This window comes from Sebastes fasciatus, chromosome 9 (assembly GCF_043250625.1).
Source record: "Sebastes fasciatus isolate fSebFas1 chromosome 9, fSebFas1.pri, whole genome shotgun sequence".
NCBI classification, from domain to species: domain Eukaryota; kingdom Metazoa; phylum Chordata; class Actinopteri; order Perciformes; family Sebastidae; genus Sebastes; species Sebastes fasciatus.
In genome coordinates, this window is record NC_133803.1 from 7,526,279 (window position 1) to 7,549,666 (window position 23,388).

Sequence of the window (23,388 nt, forward strand, 5' to 3'; positions counted from 1 at the left end):
CTTAAGTGTCATAGAACAACTGAAAGGATTCATACGCCTGAGGAGCACTGGAACTATACTGCGCCACCTGAGCATGAAAGCTCATTCTTGACCTTGGACCTTGACCGCTCACATTCAAACCTTTTAGAGTCACTAATGAACCTAACCTGCATGTTTGTAGACTGGAAGGAAGCCAGAGAACCTGGAGGAAAAACTACGCTGACACGGGGAGAACATGCAAACTCCAGACAGAAAGAAGGGTTACAACTCTGAACCCTCCTGCTGTGAGGCGATAGTGTTAACCACTGAACCACCGTGCAGCCCTTAGGAAATACTAGTTTAACAAAATAAACCTTCAAAGCCCACTTAGTGAATCCCTTGAGATGTTCTGGCTAGTAAGTGGCCCATGGAATAAGATTTCTTTTGTCATACTACTGTCCCACTAGCTGAACTGTTGAGGTGATAGTAGTTGGGCTCGCAAGACAAATGCTTGCTTCCAACAAACATAATTCAAGCCAACTAAATGAATCCGTATCCTGTTACTAGGTTTAATGATTAATTGACGTCAGGGATGAATTGGATCAATAAGCTGCTTGTAAAGTTAGAATAGACCGATACCTGTTTTTCACCGGGATCCATCTTCAATCTGCATTTCCCAACACAGTCCTGATACGTGTGAGGTCTTTTTACACCAAACTTGATGACCTGTGTCCATCTGTTTGAACAAGAAAAAGACACGGGACACGAGTCAGGCAGTGTGTCACATAAACTGTCAGTAAGTGTCGACATTAGTCGAGAGTTTTAAGAAGAGCATCATGAATTTGTTTTATGTCAGACTTTAAATGTAATGGACTCTGTCCCGAAATTAAAAGACAAACTGAACAAGTAGTATAAGTTAACAAGCATATTTATTTTATTTTTTTATTTAATTATTATTAAAATACTTTGTAGCCCACATTACTGGTTGGAGGCTCTATAGCAAGTTTCTGATCGGTTACTTACTAACGGTGAGTAAAATTGCATTTTTCATGCAGGTCCACTGGTTTACAGCATGAGTCACATGCAGTCCTCACAGAGCAATACAAAAAAAATCTATAATGAATTTCTCATTTAATTGTTTTTCTCATGCACATGAAAATGTAATTTGTTAAATAAACCATTTAAATCTTAAGTAACTTATTATCAGTCTTTTGTTAAGCACATTGTACTACTGCATACATCAGCTTCTTAATCACTCTTTCCATGCCCAGGACTGTAGCCAGAATGTTACAAATTAAAAGAAAAAAGATCTAGGCGTGCTGATCCCCGGCATCGCAGACTGGCTCTTGGCACGTGGAACGTCACTTTTCTGGTAGGAAATGAACCGGAGCTGGTGCGGGAGGTGGAGTGGTACCAACTAGATATAGTTGGGCTCACCTCCACGCATAGCTCTGGTTCTGGAACCACACTTCGAGAGAGGGGCTGAACTCTCGCCTTTTCCGGAGTTGCCCAGGGTGAGAGGCGCTGGGCGGGTGTGGGGATACTCACGAGCCCCCGGCTGAGCGGCGCTTTGTTGGAGTTCTCACCCGGAGAACGAGAGGGTCGCCTCTCTGCGGCTATGAGTCGCTGGGAGGAAATCTCTGACTTGTGTCCTAATGGCATCTGCAAGATTTCACAGACCGGAGGAAAACAACCAATCAGAGCTGACCTGGAGTCTGCTGTCTCTGAACAGCTGTCAATCACTCACCAACTCTGATCAAAAGGTCGAACTAGGCAGCGCTGATCAAATATGAATCAATATTCTGTTACTATAATGAAGTGATGTTACATGCAGTGTCGAGGCTTTCGGAGCGCGTATCGAGGCTTGTATCGTTTTAGACCAATGACGTCATTGATGACGTCCGAAGCCTCGCGGCCCGGCCATACCGCTGACTGGTTCAGGAAGTGGTTCAGATCTTCACTGGTTAAACCAATAACACAGAACACTAATATTACCCCTCCTGCCATTATTATATTATATTACACTACAATACAATTATTGACCAAAGGATAGGTTTACACACATAAGATACATTACTCTTAAAACAATTACAGTTTATTATACATGTATGTTATATACTCATAATATACTTACTATAAAATATACATTATAATATATATTATATAGATATAAATGGATTACATGGTAATATATATTTTTTTCATTGTTTATAGTCATTCCCAACAGCCTTTATTGGAGCAAAGTACAGTATATCACAGATCACATGGTTAAGATCATATCTGCCTGTTTTACACTCTTTGGCCAACAGGTGGTTTCGTGCACATGAAGCCTCGAGAAATGAACCCTTTTCCGAACCAATTTGCTGGAAAGCTTCAATGCTTCATGAAGCTTCAGCTCACCATCACTACTATAATGCCTATGTCTCTCCTCAGATGTTTTCAGAATCATCTTGTAGTATACTGTTTAGCTGTAAAATGAGAATGTTTGTGACCCGGCAGCCACGTTGAGATGAGTTGAGGAAGTACCAACCACCGCCCACCAGCCGGAGCACAACCAATAGGAACGCTCTCTCTCTCAAATGACCTGTGATTGGTCAAAGTCTTCCGTCACAGGCTAGATTTTCTAAAGCCTGTAAACAGAGTCATGAGGAGGTGCTGAAGTCTAGTTTTCTCTCAGAACACTTGAATTACAATATGATGAGAGGTTATTATGGAATTTTTGCCCAATGATGCCAAAAAACGTTCTGCCTACTGAAGATTTAAGGCTTAAAGTTATGCATAACTAAGGACCAATTAGAGTGACAGGTCTTTGCAAAATGCACAGTTGTTCTGAATATTTCAGCATAGCTGCCCCACTATGATCGGTATGTCTTCTTCCAAAGAATTTTAAGGAAGAATTAGGAATATTCTGTTAAAAGAATACTTCCGTAACGCAGTTCAGAGAAATTATGTTTTCAAGGAATTAGAATCTGAAGAGTTTAAGATAATACGGAGAAAATATATTTCATTCCCTCTCCCTCCTAAGGTGAAAAAGAGGAACTTCAAAATCCTGAATAAGATTTACCCAACGAACGAATTCTGAGGAAGATTGAGGTTTAACTTTGATTTGAATAACTGTAATTTGTGAAAGTGACATTGAAAGTTTGGAAGTGAAGTTCATTGTGAATCGGTGAAGTTTTTCTGGAATGACATGCAGAGCTGGCTACAATCCAAGGGGATTGAGCTGTCACCATTGACAGTGAAAGATAATTTGGTATCTTTGCTGTGAATTGGAATTTGGATTTTGTTATCAATATTTTACTGTTGAGTAATTTCTTTTACACATAATAATGCAGATACCTCAAAACTAAACCCTGTCTGACTAGTATGAAGAATGAGCTAAAACTGCTAAGTAAGTCTGTCGATTATGACTGACAAAAAAAAGTCAAATAATTCTCTTTATTTGATGTATACAAATTAATTTGAGATGAGCCGTTTTTTTATTTTTTATTTATTTATTATTTTTTTTAACTTTATTTTTATTCTCTTTAAATGTTATTTTTGATATATGTTAGATAGATAGATGATAGATAGATAGATAGATAGATAGATAGATAGATAGATAGATAGATAGATAGATAGATAGATAGATTGATAGTAACTTTATTAATCCCAAGGGAAATTCAAGTTCCCAGCATCACAGTTCCATAGTGCAAAACATGTTAGTAAAAAGGCAGTAAAAAAAGTTAGTAGTACAAAGTAAAAAAATATATACCAGATATAAAAATACAAGGAGATGAAGAAAACTGTTAAAACGGAATATAGTGCAGGGTAACAGCTGTGATACACGACTATTAAAAAAAGTGAATATAGTGCAGAAGAGACTGTTAAAAATGAGTATAGTGCATTATTATCTGTCCTGCAGACCGTCCTCCTTTGTCCCCCCTCCCTAGGTTGTTGCCCATGCTCAACCTATAGTTGTTTTTGTTACTGTTATGGTAATTGACAGTGCCTTGTTGTGTGTATATTTTTGATAACGATTAAAAAAAAAAAAAAAAATGAAAAAAAAAAACGTTATGTCATGTTTCCAAAAGCTTTTTAATAAAGTTGAGAGAGGAAAAAAAAGGGTGAATGTAGTCGACGCCTCTCTCTCCACCAATCCGCTCTCTTTAAAAGCTGCTGCGTCATCACGTCAGTGTGCGTGGTTGTCTGTGAGAGTTTGTGAACATGGCGGCGCACGGGCTTTCTCCATCAGTGAGCAGGCTGCTGTCAGCGGTGAAGGTGAGCTCAACACAGCGCGAGCTCAGGTGAACACACCGTTCACTATCAGCACGCGACTGACATGACAGTTGTCAGCATAGTCTGTTAGCATAGTGCTGCTAATGACCTGCTAATGACGAGGACAGGTGAGGACAGTCCTGGACGGTCTTCATGGGACAGACATAAAGACAATAAGACAGAGAAGCACACTGATAACACTGTGCAAAAGTTTGTTTCCTAAAGCTGGACAGGTAGATAAAGGTGTCAGGTGTTTCTTCAGTCATAAAGAGAGTATACATCTCATGTGACTTTTAGAGGTTATGTCATGCAGACCGGCTGAGCTCTAAACAGCTGTGTTAAACTATGTTCCGTTAGGAGGGTGTTGGACACTCACTGTTATTTAATCCCGTTCAAACTAATGTAATCTCATTTTACTCGCTTTACCAATATATACACTATATAATAGTTGTTTTGACCGTCTCCTCTAAATGCTGACCAGGTCAGCCCACTAGGGATGGGGCCCCTGGTGGCCACTTGCTTGTGTACTTTGGTTAAACAGAAAAGGTAAACTGGTTCACACTCATTCTAACACTGAGCCTGCAGGCTGAGGGAGGCATGAGTCTGTGTGTGTATGTTGTTTTTCTGCTTTCTAAATGAACAAGGATCTCCAGATGGTTTGAAAACTGCCAATTCAATTCAATTCAATTCAAACTTTATTGCAGACTCAAGATCCAGATAAAAACAACAACAAGATATTACATATAATACATTACAATACATGAAGCACTATAAAAAGTCCTGATTAAAAGAGATTTAGAATATATAATTATATATTAATGCCTTACATATAAAGAATTATACCAATGCCTCCACAGCTGTGATTGGTACCATGTAGTGGTAAATCTGATGTTAGACAACCGCAAGATGATGTCATTCTCACAGTGATTTAGCTGGCATATACATTTTGTACATGAGATTTCTTAAGAAAGTTTGAAAAGTATTTATGCCTGCAGACACAAACATTTCACTTGCACTACAACATCTCGGTCATATTCTCATTGCATCATTATATGCAACTTGAAGTCTCTGTAAACTCGCTTTTTTGTAGTTTGACCATAAATGGGCTGCATACAGTGGAGTACAATATGCTCTGAACAGAGACATCTTCACTCTATCCGCATACTAAACTGCCTATTGTTCTGTTGTTCTGTGCAGCTTCTGTTTGGATAAAGTCAGTAAATTCCTTGAGGCTTGTGCATCAGAGGACCTCACAGAAAACAAAACAAATCTCACTCTTTGTCACTCGCAGTGAGCTGATCAAGTGTAACTCCTGCATTAGTGTTTGCATCAAAGTTAGATTTTCTACCTCCTGTGAGGTACCTCCCACTCACCTGTGATTGACATACACTGATCAGCCATAACATTAAGACCACTGAGAGGTGAAGTGAATAACATTGATTATCTTGTTACAATGGCACCTGGCAGTGGGGGGGATATATTAGATAGCAAGTGAACACTTTGAACTTTGACCTTTGTGTTGGAAGCAGAAAAAACGGGTAAGCGTAAGGATGTGATTGACTTTGACAAGGGCCAGATAGTGATGGCTAGATGACTGGGTCAGAGCATCTCCAGAACTGCAGCTCTTGTGGGATGTTCCCGGTCTGCATTGTTCAAGACTTACCAAAAGTGGTCCAAGGAAGGAAAATCTGTGAACCGGCGACAGGGTCAGACCCGAGGCTCATTAATGCAAGTGGGGAGCGAAGGCTGGCCCGTGTCGTCTGATCTAGTAGAAGAGCTACTGTAGCTCAAATTGCTGAAAAAAAATGAACGCTGGTTCCAATAAAAAGGTGTCAAAACACACAGTGCATCGCAGTTTGTTAGACTAAAATGCCTCTGGACGCAACGAAATAAGAGTGCCACAGGGATGACGTATTTTTGTAGGCCAACCAAGAAGTTGGCATCGCACGGATTCCCTCGACAAAAAGCCAATAAGATTGTTTTTGGATTATTGCAGAAAATAAGCTCTGTGGCAAACAGCCAGATAATCTCCACAAATGAACCTCACTTTTATGATTTTTGCACCAGAAGTAAAAAACTAATGTTAGCACGGAATGAGGTCAACCAAAGACCCTTGACTGTCCAACGCATCATGTATAATTCTTCATTGAACCAATTTATTTAACCAGAAAAAACAATCTGATTGTACCATTTCCCAGCCTGAACCTGCTGAAAATAAAGGAAGATTTTCTTGCAGCATATTTGACTTTGTCATAGAAGTTAAAACAGGAGTGGAGTTGATTAAATCCCAACGTATACCCCTTACCCTAAATGAATATTATAATGAATGAGATGAAATAACATAGTAGCCTAATATAATGTATCTGTATGTGTTTTGCAGTATGCCTCGTTCCGGACCAGATGCTGTGCCGTGCACTGCAACGCTCACTATTCCACCGTCTACAGTCCCAGTGAAAAGGTAACCAAAACTAAATGTAACACAGTGTGAGGCAAGATGTGATTAGACATTGGTATGATTGGTTGTGACCTCTGAAATAAGCCTTGTTCAGGAGTTAGGTGGTAGAGAAAGTCTTCTCATTGACCAGTAGGTGGAGTGATCCCTGTCTCCCAGGGATCTTGAGAGAGTTACCCATGTTACCCTTTTTTCGAGCACTGAAGTCGACCAATCCGATGCTCCTTGAACAGCTCCCCTCTTCATATTAAAACAGCTCAGACCGTAGAATCGTTTTAAGTCGCTGCTGAAGACTCACCTCTTCTCGTTGGCGTTTGATTAAGTTTATTTTCTGTTGTGCTGCTGCTCTTTTTACTGCTGTTATGTGCAGATTATGGTTATTGATTTTGCTCTGTTCATATTGTTGTTTGCTATGTATTCATTTTCATTACGTACACGTTCAGCACTTTGGTCAACTGCGGTCGTTTTTAAACGTCCTCTACAAATAGAGTTTGACTTGACTTGAAGAAAGTCCTTGTTGTGTCAATGACCAACGGTGCTAATCTGTGTGCCGTTTCTTTCCACAGACCTTTGATAAGATCCTCATTGCCAACAGAGGAGAGATTGCTTGCAGGGTAAGACTGGCCGACACAAAGTATATATGTGCTGTAAATGAGGTGTTGTTGCATTGCTGTTGAAGACATGTCGACCTCACAGCACCCCCAGATGGAGCTTAAAGAAGTCTCCGTAGGGCAGAGCTGTTGTAGTCAAACCACAATCTTTGTTTTGATGTTTTATTCCCTGTTTTTTTGTTAAGAGCTACCAGTAGCTATCTATAATTCACTGCATTGTATTTGACATTGACTCTAGAGTGAAGCACGAGTGTTAATGTTGATGTGTGTGTTTTTCCATCAGGTGATCAAGACATGTCGTAAGATGGGCATCCAGACTGTAGCTGTCCACAGTGACGTAGACTCCAGTGCTGTGAGTCACCATCAGTCTTCATCCAGTGTTTAAAATGATGGTTGAATACCGGGTAGGGCTGTAGACACGTCCAACTTAACCGAGTCCATGTCAAGTCCGAGACCAGAGGACTGTACTATGAAGCAGGATTTGTGTATATATATATATATATATATCGTAGACAGACAGTTGGAGTAGGTGGTAGCCGTGTTCTAAGTGTGTCTTCATGCAGTGTGTACCACTTTCTACTGCTGAGGTGACACTCTGTGTCTGCCCGTGTTTAGGTTCATGTAAAGATGGCTGATGAGGCGGTGTGTGTCGGCCCCGCCCCCACCAGTCAGAGCTACCTGAACATGGACGCCATCATGGATGCCGTCAGAACGACCGGAGCACAAGCTGTAAGCATTTACTCGGCTCTTATTTACACTATGTGACTGTGGGAGATGCACATCAAGACAACATGTAGGTTCTCTAAACAGTGAAGCATGTGTCTGCATGTCAGTACATAGAGCTGTGTCAAGAGGTTCACTTATTGTGCAGTTAGAATACACTGTCACAGTACCATTCATCCATCTGGTGAGATGTTGTTGTTGGTGCCTTTTTCATGTATAGAATACACCCTTGGTTATATAAACTCAAAGCTATATATTTGTGTTTAAAAGCCTTTGAAACGAATCAAAGTTTCCTGTTTCGTCCTCTGTAAAGGTTCATCCTGGGTATGGGTTTCTCTCTGAAAACAAAGTGTTTGCAAAGCGACTGGTGAGTAGTACGCAGACTCATTTTCTCTCAACACACACACACTTTACTACCATGAGTTCAAAATTCATTAGTGACAAACAAATGCTAAGGTGAGAATTGATCAATTTTTTTTTGGGTTAGTTAAGGAATAAATTTGTTGCTGATTTATTCAAACAGTCTGTGCCCTATTTATGATTTACTTTGTCTCATTAAAAGTGATATTTTGTGTTAATGAATGATCAACAAATGTTTAATGAAAGTATTGAAAAAAAAAAAAAAGCATGAATGCTGAAATACTAATGGAGTATAGATGTTTATTCTTGACCTTGGGATCAGTATGTGTGACAGCTCAAGGTCAACCATGAGATACAGTTGACAGCTTATTTTGTCACACATAACAGAAGTTATTTTGCACCTCCAGTAAGGTTTCAACAGTACGTTGATTGTTTTGAATGCTAAAATAAAAATGTCTGCATTCATGTTAGAAGGAATAGTTCAGAATCTAGCTGTACTACACACAGCGTTTCATCTCTCTCTCAAAAGAAAGCAAATAAGTTTGTTGACCAAAATGTTGGACTATTGCTGTAAAATGACCAGGCTCAATCATAATAGTAGTTACCAAAACCTGGACAATAAACCCCAGGATTCTGTGTCATCTTTATTAGGGAGTTGGATGTTGTGAGGCTAGTGGAGCTAGCCTAGCACTGGGGTGGGACTTCAGCTCTTTGTTCTGTCTGTGCTATTATTATTATTACATGTCTGACATGGTAACTTTCATGGTATTATTGTTTTGTTGCTAGGCAGCAGAGGACGTGGCGTTCATCGGCCCAGACACCCATGCTATCCAGGCAATGGGGGATAAAATTGAGAGCAAGCTGATCGCTAAGGCTGCTAACGTCAACACTATCCCAGGATATGATGGAGTGGTCAAGGTACGGGCACACATACAAGAGGAATGTTCCCTTTATGGGCCATTCTTCCCTAAAAATCACTTATTGTTTATGGGCAGTAATAATACCAAACCTATGCTTCATTGTGTCTTATTGTGTGTTTCAACAATAAGACGTTTTGTCGTTGAACTCGTACACAAAACATTTTTCGTGATGGCGTGGTACGAGACCACTGAGGTCCATCAGCCTCCAGTCATCTTTACGTCCTGCTGGTGCACCAATGGGCTCATAACTGTCCCCTGAGGGCCGGAGGGAGAGACACACCCACTGAATCTTCCGATATTGAGAATCACTGGCCACAAATGGGGGCGACAGCATTAGCGCTACGTTGCTAGTAGGATGCTACAGGTTTTGGCTAGCTTGCGCTCCATCATCTTCATAATTTTCAGAAGACTGCTTGTCTGTAGGTTGGTTATGATTTTTATAAGGCTTTACCATAATTTATTAGCCTTTCACACATGTTTGCACAGGATAATTATTAGCCTTTCACACAGGTTAACCGTGGTAATGAAGCACGTGTAATTCAAGTTAACACAGGATTTCGACAGAGCTCTCCCGGTTTGCGAGCTACTCTGCCATTCGTCATTCGACGTCTACCATTCGTCAGACCGGACAGTCATGTCTGACAGATTTTGATTATTAAATGGAACATTTTGCATGTGATGACTCAAACGATGAAAGAGTCTTTAGATGTTGTGAAGAGGACGACAACTTCACTGAGAATCAACTCAGAGGGTAGAGCAGGTCATCCGCCAATTGGAAGGTCGGTGGTACGATCCCCGGCTGCTCTGGTCACATGTCGAAGTGTCCTTGAGCAAGACACTTAATCCCAAATTGCTCCCGACGGTGTGTGTGAAAGAGTATTTAGATCAGATCCTGATGGGCAGGCTGGCTCCTTGCATGGCAGCCTCTGACATCAGTGTATGAATGTGAATGGGTGAATGTTGACACGTAGTGTAAAGAGCTTTGAGTGGTTGGAAGACTAGAAAGGTATAGCTATATAAATGCAAATCCCTTTACCATTTACCACAAAGGGCAACACTCAAAAAGTTAAGAGTTCCTGTAAGTGCTTTTAAACGGTATGTTTTGGTTTTAACGGAGAAAAGGATTAACTACTTGGTTTGGTAAATGCATGTCTGGTTATCTTTCTCACCTCCGATAAAGCATAGCGCACAGCTGGTTCATTAAACTCTTCTATGGGAAACATCTGGGATTGTCCACATTGCAGTAGATGAGTTACTGTGTTTTCTAACTAATCCATTATCCAAGTCCAACTCCTCCAGTCCTCTTCCAGGTGGAGGTTTCAGTACTTCACCCACAAACAACACTGCACAATGACGGTTTAATCCAGAAACACAAGTGCTTCATATTTGAAACCATCAAAACACGTCTCGCTCACAGCATAGTGACAAACTAGTTCAAAGCATGGATGTGACAATTACTGCATAGTTGTAGTAATGCTTTGGTTCATCATCAGTAACCATAGTAACCATAAACCCTCTCTGCTTTCTGTCAGACTGTTGAGGAAGCTGTGAAGATCGCACAGGAAATTGGTAAGTCATCACTTCTCCCTTGTACCACACTTGTAAGGGGACATTTGTGTCAAGGCAGTTTGTTGTTTTTCTGTAGCAGGATGATTGTTGGGATCTACTTCTTTGTTACAAATGAAAAGTTTGGTTTCTTTTATACTGTTTTTGTGTGTCTTCTGAAACATTGTAAAATTTAAAGGGTCAAAAATATACATCCAGCACAGCTAATTTGGTTGCATGTCCCTTAGCTCTTTTCACCTCAATCAATGGCTTTTACTATCCATTACGCTTCTGGCAGAGTTCAGGTTGGATCTTTGACCTCTTGGCAGAAATAGTTTTGTTTCTTAGTTAAATCCATATTTGACTTTTCAGGGCAGCCCATTCCAAAAGCTCAATTTTAGCTTGATTTAGATATCCCAAAACCACTTTGGATGTTTGTTTGGGGCCATTGTCCTGTTAGAACACACAGTCGCATCCAAGATTTAATTTTCTAGCTGATGGTTTGATGTTGTCCTGAAACATTCTGAGGTAATCTACCTTCTTCATTATTCTGTCCACTTGATGCACCAGCTCCACCTTTTCTCCTCCAAGTATACCTATTGGTGTTGCTTTATCTTTGTTGTTGTTGCTAGGCTACCCAGTGATGATCAAAGCATCTGCAGGAGGAGGAGGGAAAGGGATGAGGATATCTTGGAATGATGAAGAGACAAGGTATCGTATCCTCATCTAACGTCTACTCTTTTTTTTTTTATTAACAACTTTAGTCATGAAAGCTATCAGACATCACTTCTTAAATAAACTGTTTGTGCTACGTAAATGCTTTAAACTGCTAAACCTCAGATACTACTGTAAATAGTGGCACCACTCCTACGGCTTATTTTTTACTTTAACTGTCTGAAATGCTTCTAAATCAACAACTTCAGTTTACTGTCCTTAAACTACTTCTACAGTTACTACTTTGGCTTGTTAATCTGCTGCTTCGCTGTCTACTCCTACTCCCAAGACCTCAGCTACTTTTTATACCCCCGCGACAACGTAGAGCTCCGCATGTCCTTCCGTTCGTTCGTGTGTCACACTTTCGTTTCCAGAGCAGAAACTATTTAACTTAGGAACTTCTAATTTGGTATGATGGTTGACAGTGTGGTCTAGTTGAGCCTTTTGGGGGTTAGTCCAGGGTGCCCAAAAGCTTTTTTCATCAGAGAACAGCTTATGCTACAATCCAGCGCTCTATGAATATTTCTATGCATGTATATATGCTTGGGGAGATCTTTAATCATCTACAGCTAATGACTTGGCACCGTGTTGGATTCATCACATACTTGGAATAAACAAACTTGGATGGCGAGTTCCCAAATCATGTACAATTAATGAAATATCAGACACTGTCACCCGGGGCACCGTGGACACACGGTCCAGGTGTTGCAATGCAAGCAAGTAATGAAGTGGTTAGAACCTGGAGAGCATCAACAAGGCAGATCATATTTGTCTTCTACTGACTTTATCCTGAGGAAGGTGAGCTAATAACAAGCTAGATTGTGCTCAATAGTCTAATTCCATTAGTTCCAAAAGGGAAAAAGCTTTGGCTCTACTACCATGTTACCATGCTCACTTTTGTCTTATCTTTCTGTTATCATTAGACATCTTGTTTCTATGGCTACTTTATACCACTACTACAGTCCACTGGAGAGACTGATGTTTGTATTTGCCGCCTTCATGTCTGTCCCAGGGAAGGTTTCCGGTTCTCGTCCCAGGAGGCAGCGTCCAGCTTTGGAGACGACAGGCTGCTCATTGAGAAGTTTATAGACAACCCCAGACACATTGAGATACAGGTAGGACACACGTGGACAAAGAGGTTTGATATCTTTTAATACTGTGAGTGTGATCAGGAAACGTAGTTTTAATTACTGCACTTCATCGACATGAATGTCAATAATGAACATTAGCTTAGTTTTAAAAAAAAAAAACTATCTAGCTTTTGTGACAAAAAAAAGTCCAAAGATAAAAATGACTAAATAAATTCCTTCACCAGAGAGAACCATTGAAACCTGTGTGTGTTGTAGGTGCTGGCTGATCAACATGGTAACGCTCTGTGGCTGAATGAGAGGGAATGCTCCATCCAGAGGAGGAACCAGAAGGTGGTGGAAGAAGCTCCCAGGTTAGTGACAAACTCCCTCTGCTCTTTGGATTGTTTATGGCTCCGTGCCGGTGACAGCCCTGGTCGGAGGCATTATGTTCTCAGGTTGTCCATCCGTCCGTCCCATTCTTGTGAACGTCGTATCTCAGGAATGCCAGGAGGGAACTGATTTGAATTTGGTGGTCAATGTCACTGTGACCTCACAAAACACATTTTTGGCCATAACTCAGGAATTCCTTTGCTAATTATGACAATTTACACAAAAACATGACCAATTTCCCCCAAATACAGTATCTATCTATCAAATGTCTAACAGGAAAATAAAATGATGAAGTGATGACATTTTGGACAGACATAGATGTAAACTGACACTTGACTGGTCGGCGGAGGCAAACAACCATGAGGCGCTACTTCTAGTTTTTTTTTTTTTAAATCAACATGGGTGAAAGCAACCGACTTGGTTTTCGCACAAGAAGGTATGAAAAGCAGCTCTTCAGCAGCATAGTTACATCAGACATTTTAGATTTTGGTGGTCAAAGGTCAAGGTCACTGTGACATACTGTACATACAGTAAGCATACAACTGATGTTTAATTGACAGCCGGTATATGTAATCACATATGATCAGTTTGTCTCAAAGGGATGTCTGTGAATAGGATTGGGTAGTAATTTAAAACGGTTTACAAAGTGACTGTCATCAAATTTATGCACATATTCTTTGAACCTTTAGCGAACCACTCTGAAACGGGTAGCGAGCTCGCGAGCTACTTGTCGGAGACCCCTGATGTAGACAATAGGAAATGCCTAAAAACACTTAATTTAACCTCCTTACAGTAGGTGCCTCGCCAGCATTCTTCAATACATGTATGTGGTGATTGGTTTTTGAAAAAAGTGTATTAGTAATATTTGTATGTATCTAAAAAAAAAAGCTAGGTCGTTGAATAAACAAACAAACTGTGGAACTTGTTTCTATTAGAACTGAGGTGAGTGAGTGTCTGGTGTGTCCTCTGCAGTACTTTCCTGGACCCAGTGACACGGAAGGCGATGGGTGAGCAGGCAGTGCAGCTGGCTAAGGCTGTGCAGTACTCCTCTGCCGGCACCGTGGAGTTCCTGGTGGATTCTAAGAAGAACTTCTACTTCCTGGAGATGAACACACGACTACAGGTCAGTGTCGGGCTGTGTGTGTGTGTGGGTGTAGACCCAGTTCAAACTACTAGTTTGCTTGCAGAAACTCTATCCTCTATGTTTAACCTTTGACCCCAGGTGGAGCATCCAATTACAGAGTGTATTACTGGTCTGGACCTGGTGGAGCAGATGATCAGGGTTGCCAAGGGTTACCAACTACAGCACAAACAGGAAGACATCCCAATAAACGGCTGGGCCATTGAGAGTCGCGTCTACGCTGAGGTCTGTGTGAGCTGTGATCACTGTGGTGTCGGCTGACATCCTGCTAACACTTTCTACGATGCCCATGTCCATAATGGAATTATAAGCATACTTATAATGCATTACAATCTGTTTTATAGCGCCGTATAATCATAGTTATAAACACTCAATGCTGTTTAACAATAACCATATAACATTATAAAGCATTTTATAATGATTTATAAGGTCAAGTGTCATAATACCTCTCTCCCAATGACCGCTTAGAGTAACTTATAATCACATAACAGTGATTATAATGCACCATAAAAATATTCTTCTATTACAATTTTGGGAATTATAATACACTATGATACTTGCAAAAAAAATGGTTATTACTATAATTATACAGTGCTATAAGCGGAGTATAATGCATAACAAGTCTGGACATGGTTGCAATCTCTGTATGGCTCTATGTGATGCTATTAAAGCGTTTTTATAAACAGAACAGTGTGTTAGTTTAGTTCTGACCTGTGTTGAGCTCCGAAAGTAATAACCACTGTATGGAGGGTGAAACCTGAAGCTTCAGTGTGTCTGTTTCTCTGTTGTTTATTCTATTAGGATCCTTACAAGTCTTTTGGTCTTCCCTCCATCGGACGGCTGTCTCAATACCAAGAGCCACTCAACCTCAGCAAAGTAAGTGTGTGTGACAAGGAGTCCTTAAAGCTTCACTAGGTGTGTACCACTCCCACAACCTACTTAACAGATTGGAGCTGCCACAGAGAGCATTCAGCCCTCTCTCAGATACTGTAGGTTTTTCTCCACACACACTGAGTGACTGGTTAAGTGTCCTGCCTGTATCCTGAACATTTCCTGGTCTGCTCCTCACTCTGTCAGGTCCGTGTAGACAGCGGCATCCAGGAGGGAAGTGACATCAGCATCTACTATGATCCCATGATCTCTAAGGTCAGTGATGGATTGACTATATAATGCTTTTGTAAATAGTGTGTTTCTTATTTTTTAGGAACAGATGGTCAAAACAAGAAACTAGATTACAAAATTCCACAAGGGTTTGTGGTTCTGCAATCATGTCCTCTGGTATATATTTGTAGTTGGTTACCTACGGAGCTACACGAGCTGAAGCCCTCGCCAGGATGGAAGAAGCTCTGGATAACTATGTTATCAGAGGTAAACATGTCAGCTAAGACACTTTTTAAATGAGACAAGAGCTTATTTTTCTTTCTGTAATGAAGTTTGGTAATCTCCTCTCCAGGTGTGACCCACAACATTCCCCTCCTGCGGGAAATCATCACCCACCCCCGATTTATCTCTGGTGACATCAGCACCAACTTCCTGCCAGAGGTTTACCCCGACGGCTTTAAGGGTCACCAGCTGAACGTAGACACACGCAGGGAGCTGCTGGCCTCTGCAGCAGCCCTCTACATCACTGCTCAGCTCCGTTCACAGAGGGTCCTGGGTGACCTGAGGTGAGCTTCATTTCCTGGGGGGCTACAAGGGCCTAGTTTGCTACACACCGTCCCCGCCGTCAATGAACCATTTCCTGAAAAATGCAGTGTATTCATAGAGCCTCACCAAATGATCAACATAGTGGAAGCTAATTAAAAGCTGACTTATCGTTGAGCATATAGGCTGACATGGTGTCTGCTACTGCTGCAGGGCTCTACACTTTTTTAGGGGCATTTAAGTAAATAAAATTAAGGTCACAGTAATATATTTTGTGCCACCAAGAAGGCGACAGCCAAAATGCAGAAATTGAGACTTCAAAATGGCAGGCCACAAACCGATGGGTGACGTCACGGTGACTACGTCCACTTCTTATACACAGTCTGTAGGGTGAGAGGACAGAAACGGGTTTGGGTGACAGCCTAATTAATGTTCACAACCTGTAGTTATAACCTGAAAATGAAATAAGATGGAACCAAAGATGCTCAGTATATGTGGTAAAATGAATGCTCATAGTAGCAGAAGATCTGAAATGTTGATTAAAAGTGTCTGGCACATAGAAATAACAGTAGCCTGTTGACTTTGACTCACCTCTTTTTTCACAAGTAACTTTCTCCAAATAGTGGAGGTCCTGATTCACAACTATTAAGCTTATAACCTTAAATTTTACTATATGATATGAATGAAAGGTTAACTGAGAGAATGCGACAACCGTTACTGATGCGACGTGATCAGCTAGATCCTTTTAGAAGACGTGTCGCTCGCTTTGTGTTGTGGGAACCAGAAAAGCCCTAGCTGTAATTGTACAGTACTGTTACAGAGCGGAGCTTCTTCGTACCGACACTGACTGCAGAGCCAGCCAATCAAGTTGCTCAATTAATGTTAATTAGCGACACCTGATATGAACTGCTGCCTGCCACGTTTGTCATTTTAACAGGTGAAAGTGATGGCCAGGGTTAGTGTTAGGTTAGTGAGAGATATCTTGATGACTTTCCCACCGCTTCGTCCATCGACTGGGCGGTTCTCCATTCCTATATTACCCATACTGAATTGTTTGTACAGTTCCAATAAATACAGGATTTTAAAGTTCAGACTTTAGGCTTTGAGGTTCCTCTTTCCTATAGGTTAAGGTCAGGGTTAAGGTAGGATCAGGTTTGGTAGGATAGATAGATTGTCCTTATATTATTATTATGACCCCTTGCTCCTTGTAGTCGAATGGTTAGGGTAAGGGCCTAGGACTGGGTTAGGGTTAGGTCAAGACCGCTCTAAGGATAGAGATGGTTAGGTTTAGGCATTAAAATTAAATGGTTAGGTTTAGGATAGTCCTTTCGGATAGGTGTAAGGTAGGACAGTCTACTTACAAGGTCCTACTCTGGCATTTTAATGGGTTAGTGTTAGGTATAGTGTCTAGAACACTGACCTTTGCTAAAGAGAGAGAGAAAGCAGAGACAAAAACATTGATAACAGATTCTTTTGCGTGCGAGCTTAGAAAATCTGTATCTTGGCAGTCCAAGGGTCAGAACCCAGAGTCCCTCTCACTGGTGTGCCCAAATACATTTATACATTCACACACTCTATAATGCTGGCACTGTAGAGCTGCCCCGTGTTGGCAGTAGTTGACCTTTATCAGGTGGTCAGCAGCCGGTGAGATCAAGATGTCTAACTGGCTGTTTGTCCTCACAAATCAGTAGTTAGTGCACTTTCTCCTCATATCTACTTATTTATTATGTCTTTTGAGATCGTCAAAATTCCTCCTGCAGTTGTGGAAGATGGTGGAGCACTTTGTCCAGATTTCTAGAAACTAGAAGCTTGTGGTAACATAGTCAAGTATGAAGTCATTTAGGTGGCACGGTTGAAAAGAGTCATTGTGTGTGTGTGTTGCAGGGTGTCTTCCTCTCCTGTGGACTGTAGTCACTGGGAGCTGTGTGTGGAGCTGGAGGAGGGAAGTCATTCTGTGGAGGTTACCAAATCAGGAAATGTGTTTACTGTGAGTATTTAATGTGCATCCATAAACATGTATCAATGTCTCTGAAGCATTAGGCCTGCTCTACTGGGAACATAAGAAAAGAATCATTAAAGCTAATTCATGTATGTGATGATGTGTTGATTAAAATATTATACATCTGTGTCTGTCTCTGCAGGTGGAGGTGGATGGAGGACAGGTGGAAGTATGTGGACAGTGGAACCTGGCTTCCCCGCTGCTACCACTCACTATCAACAGCACACCCAGGATGCTACAGGTAACACACACACACACAGGTTGTTAAATTATATAATTATATCATATCTGTTCTACCTCACACTAAGCACACAGCTGAAAAAATGTTTAAAGAAAAAGACACCAGTGGGGACTACACAATAGGGCTGTCAACCAATATTCTAAATTTGAATATATATTTGAATAGTAAAACATATATACACTGATCAGCCATAACATTAAGACCACTGATAGGTGAAGTGAATAACATTGTTTTGTTTTAGTGTCTGTCCAGAGATGCTTCAGGAAAGATTGTCCTGCAGTACCTGGGCACATCGGTAAGATTGCATGTCTACATGGGATTGTAATGACATAATCACACCTTATTATAATAGTAGTAGTAGTGGTGTTACCTCCCACACAGAGAAGAAACATGCTCATTTTGACCTTAAAGTAGGTCATTGGATGGCATAAGTCCAACAGGGATCTTCAGCCATGAACAGAGTTTACATTTCCACCAGCTATCATGTCTGCTATATTAAGATAACGTTGCTTGTTCATTAAATGTGTCATTTAATAATTCCATAAAGTGATTCTAAACTGATTTGTAAAATTATTTTAAAATAGTACTTATAAATAGTATATTTTTAAATACAAATTTCCATTTTCTTTGTTTTTTTTTCATTTACAGTCAGTGAATATTAGATATCAGCCATCAAGCAGTGGGAAATATGGCCTCCCAGCAGCCAAATATATGTGCTTCAATTGCTTGTAAATTTGAATGATGGACAATTAAAGCAAAACCTTAAAAAACATGCACAAATTCTCCAAGAGATCCATGGTTGTACTTTTATGTAAAAACTGAATTTCAAAATAATTCTTCAACACCCCAACCGAATCTCAATGTGGTTCCCTGTATACTGAATATTGTATATGGAAAGAATGACGATAAATTCTACCTTGTACTTGCCAAGACCTGTAAACACACTGTGCTGTTTGGTCTTTATTTTATCCGATCATATTGTAGTACAAGACACCTCTTTCCCGTGTTTCTCATATTGTGTATTTTTGTGTAGTTTAAGGTTCGCGTTCTGTCCAAGTTGGCTGCAGAGCTCAACTCCTACATGCCAGAAAAAGTTCCAGAAGACACCAGCAGCATCCTGCGTTCACCGATGCCGGGAACAGTGGTGGCTGTGTCCGTCAAGCCTGGAGATACGGTAACCCAGACAACATCTACAGCCATTCTTAATCTTTATTCACCGACCTCGATGTTACAGGACAGACTCAACGGACTGACTGTACTATAAAGCCATACTATGTAACCTCTGGTCTGGGTCCGTTTGTTCCGGGCCCCTTAGTTCCAATGAAAGGAAATCTTGATGCTGCAGCATACAGTGATATTTCAGATTCATATTTCCTCAACGGCTCCATAATGATAATTAAATGGTTTTCCCAGTTTGGGAACCTTGGAACACTGACTGCAAGCCAGACCTTATCACCCAACATCAGTATTTGACCTCATTAAGGCTGTATTCACACCAAATAGGGCATTGCAGTGAAAACGGCAGTCTTCCCATTCATTTGAATGTTCACATATGGGTGCTATGTCAGGTGTCCACCTGCTTCTATGTAGTGCATGTGCTGCAATACATACCTGTGGTCATCGCCCTCTTGGTCAGCCCAACCTCTAGTTGAGTGAGCAGTGGTTGTTTGTAGTGTAGCGGCCATGATGAGCGTTTTCACTTATGTTTTACTTGTAGGTTGCAGAGGGTCAGGAGATCTGTGTGATTGAAGCCATGAAGATGCAGAACAGTTTGACTGCTGTCAAGCAAGCAAAGGTAACAATATAAAACACAAGTTATTGTCATCAGTGACTAGTATTACCTAGTTAATAGATTATAATGGGTGTGCTACCTAGTTAATAGATTATAATGGGTGTGTACGTTAATAGATTATAATGGGTGTGCTACCTAGTTAATAGATTATAATGGGTGTGCTACCTAGTTAATAGATTATAATGGGTGTGTACGTTAATAGATTATAATGGGTGTGCTACCTAGTTAATAGATTTTAATGGGTGTGTGTGTGTGTTCTCCTGCCCTCCAGGTTAAGAGTGTCCACTGTAAACCAGGGGAGACGGTGGGAGAGGGAGACCTCCTGGTAGAGCTTGAATAAAACACAACCTTTGACCTTTGATGTGAGACATCAGCACCAGGATGACCTTTACTCCCCTCTGAAGATCCACCTCGGTAAACAGACTGGACAATAACAGATGCTTGATTAGTCTTGCCAGTGGTCCGTCTCCAGAGTGGTCCCAACCTGACAGTGACTCAGAGCTCAGCTGTATCAGCAGTGTTTCTGTCTTCTCCACGTCAGACTCATTCATGTTGTTTGATTAGATGCAGTCTAGGAAAAAAAACCTCTTGTAAATCTCTCCGTCATGCTTATGTTTTGTGTGTTTTCTAAACTGTTTTTGTTACTTTCAGCTCATTTCACCTATTTTCGCATTTGACCCCTATGCTGTCTTGCCTACAGAGGTTTTGGGATATCGCCATAGGAAATGTCTGCTGCCGCTCCAATACAATGGACACGGTCCTTTGGTTTTATTAGCTGCTGATGAATTTTTCCAATGGAATTTTTCTGTGATTTGAGCAGCAAAAAGAAAGTTCCATTCACCTCCATTGTTTTGGAGTGGAGGCAGAGATGGATATCTCATACCAGAGCTGTGGGCATAGCTCCATACAGACAAACACTTTTCCTACCTTGAGTGGTAATTTGGTTGAACTGACATGTTAAAAGACACTCTATAATGCAACCAATAAAGTTCACCTTCTTTTCAACATACAGTAACTGTGACTGAACTGCTGTCTGGCAACATCAGAGTACAGAAACCTAACCGGGAGACAGTCTGGTAGCATTGGTATGCTGTTAGTCTCCTAATCATTGTGTTGGCCAGCCTGCTCATGATGGGATGCGGTTGCCTCTTTGCCTTTGCTTGGTTCTCTGAGTTCTCGTTCCCTGTGGTCCGGTTACATGGAAGCTTCTTTAAGACACTTACCTAGTCATGCCCTGCAGTTCACCTCTAAAACACCTGCTGCCATGGATTTACTGAGAGTCTGATCCCAGCGTGTCTCTGACAGAACCCAAGGTTACCATATTGTAACCCTAGTTCTATAAGCATAAGTGGAGCCCTCTATTGGACTCTATGGGTAATACTCCAATCACAAGCATGCATTTGCTCACTGAAAATTTGGATAAATGTAGCCGGCCAATCATGATGTGCGTACCTGTTTTCACGTTCACATTAAGACTTTTTACATTGATCAGTGTAAAAAAAAAGAAAAGCCAAATAAAATCCAATCTAACCTTTTCTTTTTAATAAGAATCAATCACAAAATGTGTGCAAGATTAGCTGGGCCTGTGCTGAGTTGAGGTGTGCATAATATGAAGCATATAGGAAATAAAGACTCACTACAAGTTCTTTTAAACTGCTTCTAAACTCAAAAAAAGTATTTGTAGCTTTCTCAACACTGATGTCTCTCTGTGACTCCAACATAGCTTTAGTGAGGACACACACGTGCACACCGTCACTCCACTGTGTCCCCCGGGAGGCACGACGGCACCATCACCCCAATCTGTGGAACATTTTACTTCAAAAACATGAACTTACTTTAATTAGTTTAATACAGTAAAACAACCAACATTCCAAGTTCCATCTGTGTTTGTGTCTCCTTGTGATCTTCAAAAATACCACACAAAGCAAACTGACAGGTCTGCGTGAACCCTCTGTAGATAAAGCTAGGGATCCCCCCTCACACCTCCTTTGCTGCTGGCTTCCACCCTGTTTGGTTTTGTTGTATTTAGTTTGTCTTTGTGTTAATTTCCCTTTTAGTTGCATAAAATAAACTTATTTTTAGTTTCAAATCATGTGTGGTCTCCCCTCCTTTGTCCAGCCATGAGCTGGGCTGTGACAACAATACCAAATCATCTGCACAGTGGCTTCAAACTCTCACTCATTCAGTGTCGTTGATATACCAATGTTGTATGTGAGGATACATTAAATCCCAGACAATGATTAAATATTGATACACTGCTGTTATGACTGATATTTTGGTCAATAAATCTTACGTTATCGAAAACTGATATGCTTGAATAAATAGCTAGCCTGTGTTCCACTAGCTTGTGTTCCACTGTTCCACTAGCCTGTGTTTCACTAGCCTGTGTTCCACTAGCCTGTGTTTCACTAGCCTGTGTTCCACTAGCCTGTGTTCCACTAGCCTGTGTTCCACTAGTCCACTAGCCTGTGTTCCACTAGTCCACTAGCCTGTGTTCCACTAGCCTGTGTTTCACTAGCCTGTGTTTCACTAGCCTGTGTTCCACTAGCCTGTGTTCCACTAGTCCACTAGCCTGTGTTCCACTAGCCTGTGTTCCACTAACCTGTGTTTCACTAGCCTGTGTTCCACTAGCCTGTGTTCCACTAACCTGTGTTTCACTAGCCTGTGTTCAATAGCCTGTGTTCCACGAGCCTGTGTTCCACTAGCCTGTGTTCCACTAGCCTGTGTTCACTAGCCTGTGTTCCACTAGCCTGTGTTTCACTAGCCTTTGTTCAGTAGCCTGTGTTCCACTAGCGTGTGTTCCACTAGCGTGTGTTCCACTAGCGTGTGTTCCACTAGCCTGTGTTCCACTAGCGTGTGTTCCACTAGCCTGTGTTCCACTAGCCTTTGTTCAGTAGCCTGTGTTCCACTAGCCTTTGTTCCACTAGCCTTTGTTCCACTAGCGTGTGTTCACTAGCCTGTGTTCCACTAGCCTTTGTTCCACTAGCCTGTGTTCACTAGCCTGTGTTCACTAGCCTGTGTTCCACTAGCCTTTGTTCAGTAGCCTGTGTTCCACTAGCGTGTGTTCCACTAGCCTGTGTTTCACTAGCCTGTGTTCCACTAGCCTGTGTTCCACTAGCCTTTGTTCCACTAGCCTTTGTTCCACTAGCCTTTGTTCCACTAGCCTGTGTTCACTAGCCTGTGTTCACTAGCCTTTGTTCAGTAGCCTGTGTTCCACTAGCGTGTGTTCCACTAACCTGTGTTTCACTAGCCTTTGTTCAGTAGCCTGTGTTTCACTAGCCTGTGTTTCACTAGCCTGTGTTTCACTAGCCTGTGTTCACTAGCCTGTGTTCCACTAGCCTGTGTTTCACTAGCCTTTGTTCAGTAGCCTGTGTTCCACTAGCGTGTGTTCCACTAGCTTGTGTTTCACTAGCCTGTGTTTCACTAGCCTATGTTCACTAGCCTGTGTTCCACTAGCCTTTGTTCCACTAGCCTGTGTTCCACTAGCCTGTGTTCCACTGGCCTTTGTTCAGTAGCCTTTGTTCCACTAGCGTGTGTTCCACTAGCCTGTGTTCCACTAGCCTTTGTTCCA

The 23,388-nt window shown here is 41.3% G+C and overlaps 1 protein-coding gene across 1 annotated transcript; it reads left to right on the plus strand.

The window, feature by feature from the left end:
* The first annotated feature begins 4,078 nt into the window (after positions 1-4,078).
* On the plus strand, positions 4,079-21,906 carry pcca (propionyl-CoA carboxylase subunit alpha). Its single transcript, XM_074645656.1, has 23 exons — positions 4,079-4,218; positions 6,596-6,673; positions 7,234-7,281; positions 7,562-7,630; positions 7,894-8,007; positions 8,315-8,368; positions 9,148-9,279; positions 10,814-10,850; positions 11,459-11,537; positions 12,553-12,655; positions 12,887-12,981; positions 13,973-14,123; positions 14,223-14,366; positions 14,943-15,017; positions 15,219-15,287; positions 15,434-15,509; positions 15,595-15,808; positions 17,670-17,772; positions 17,927-18,025; positions 18,267-18,320; positions 19,059-19,199; positions 19,743-19,820; positions 20,089-21,906. Exons 1-23 carry the CDS (start codon positions 4,165-4,167, stop codon positions 20,155-20,157), a joined length of 2,136 nt encoding a protein of 711 aa, XP_074501757.1. The 5' UTR covers positions 4,079-4,164; the 3' UTR covers positions 20,158-21,906.
* The last annotated feature ends 1,482 nt before the right edge of the window (positions 21,907-23,388 follow it).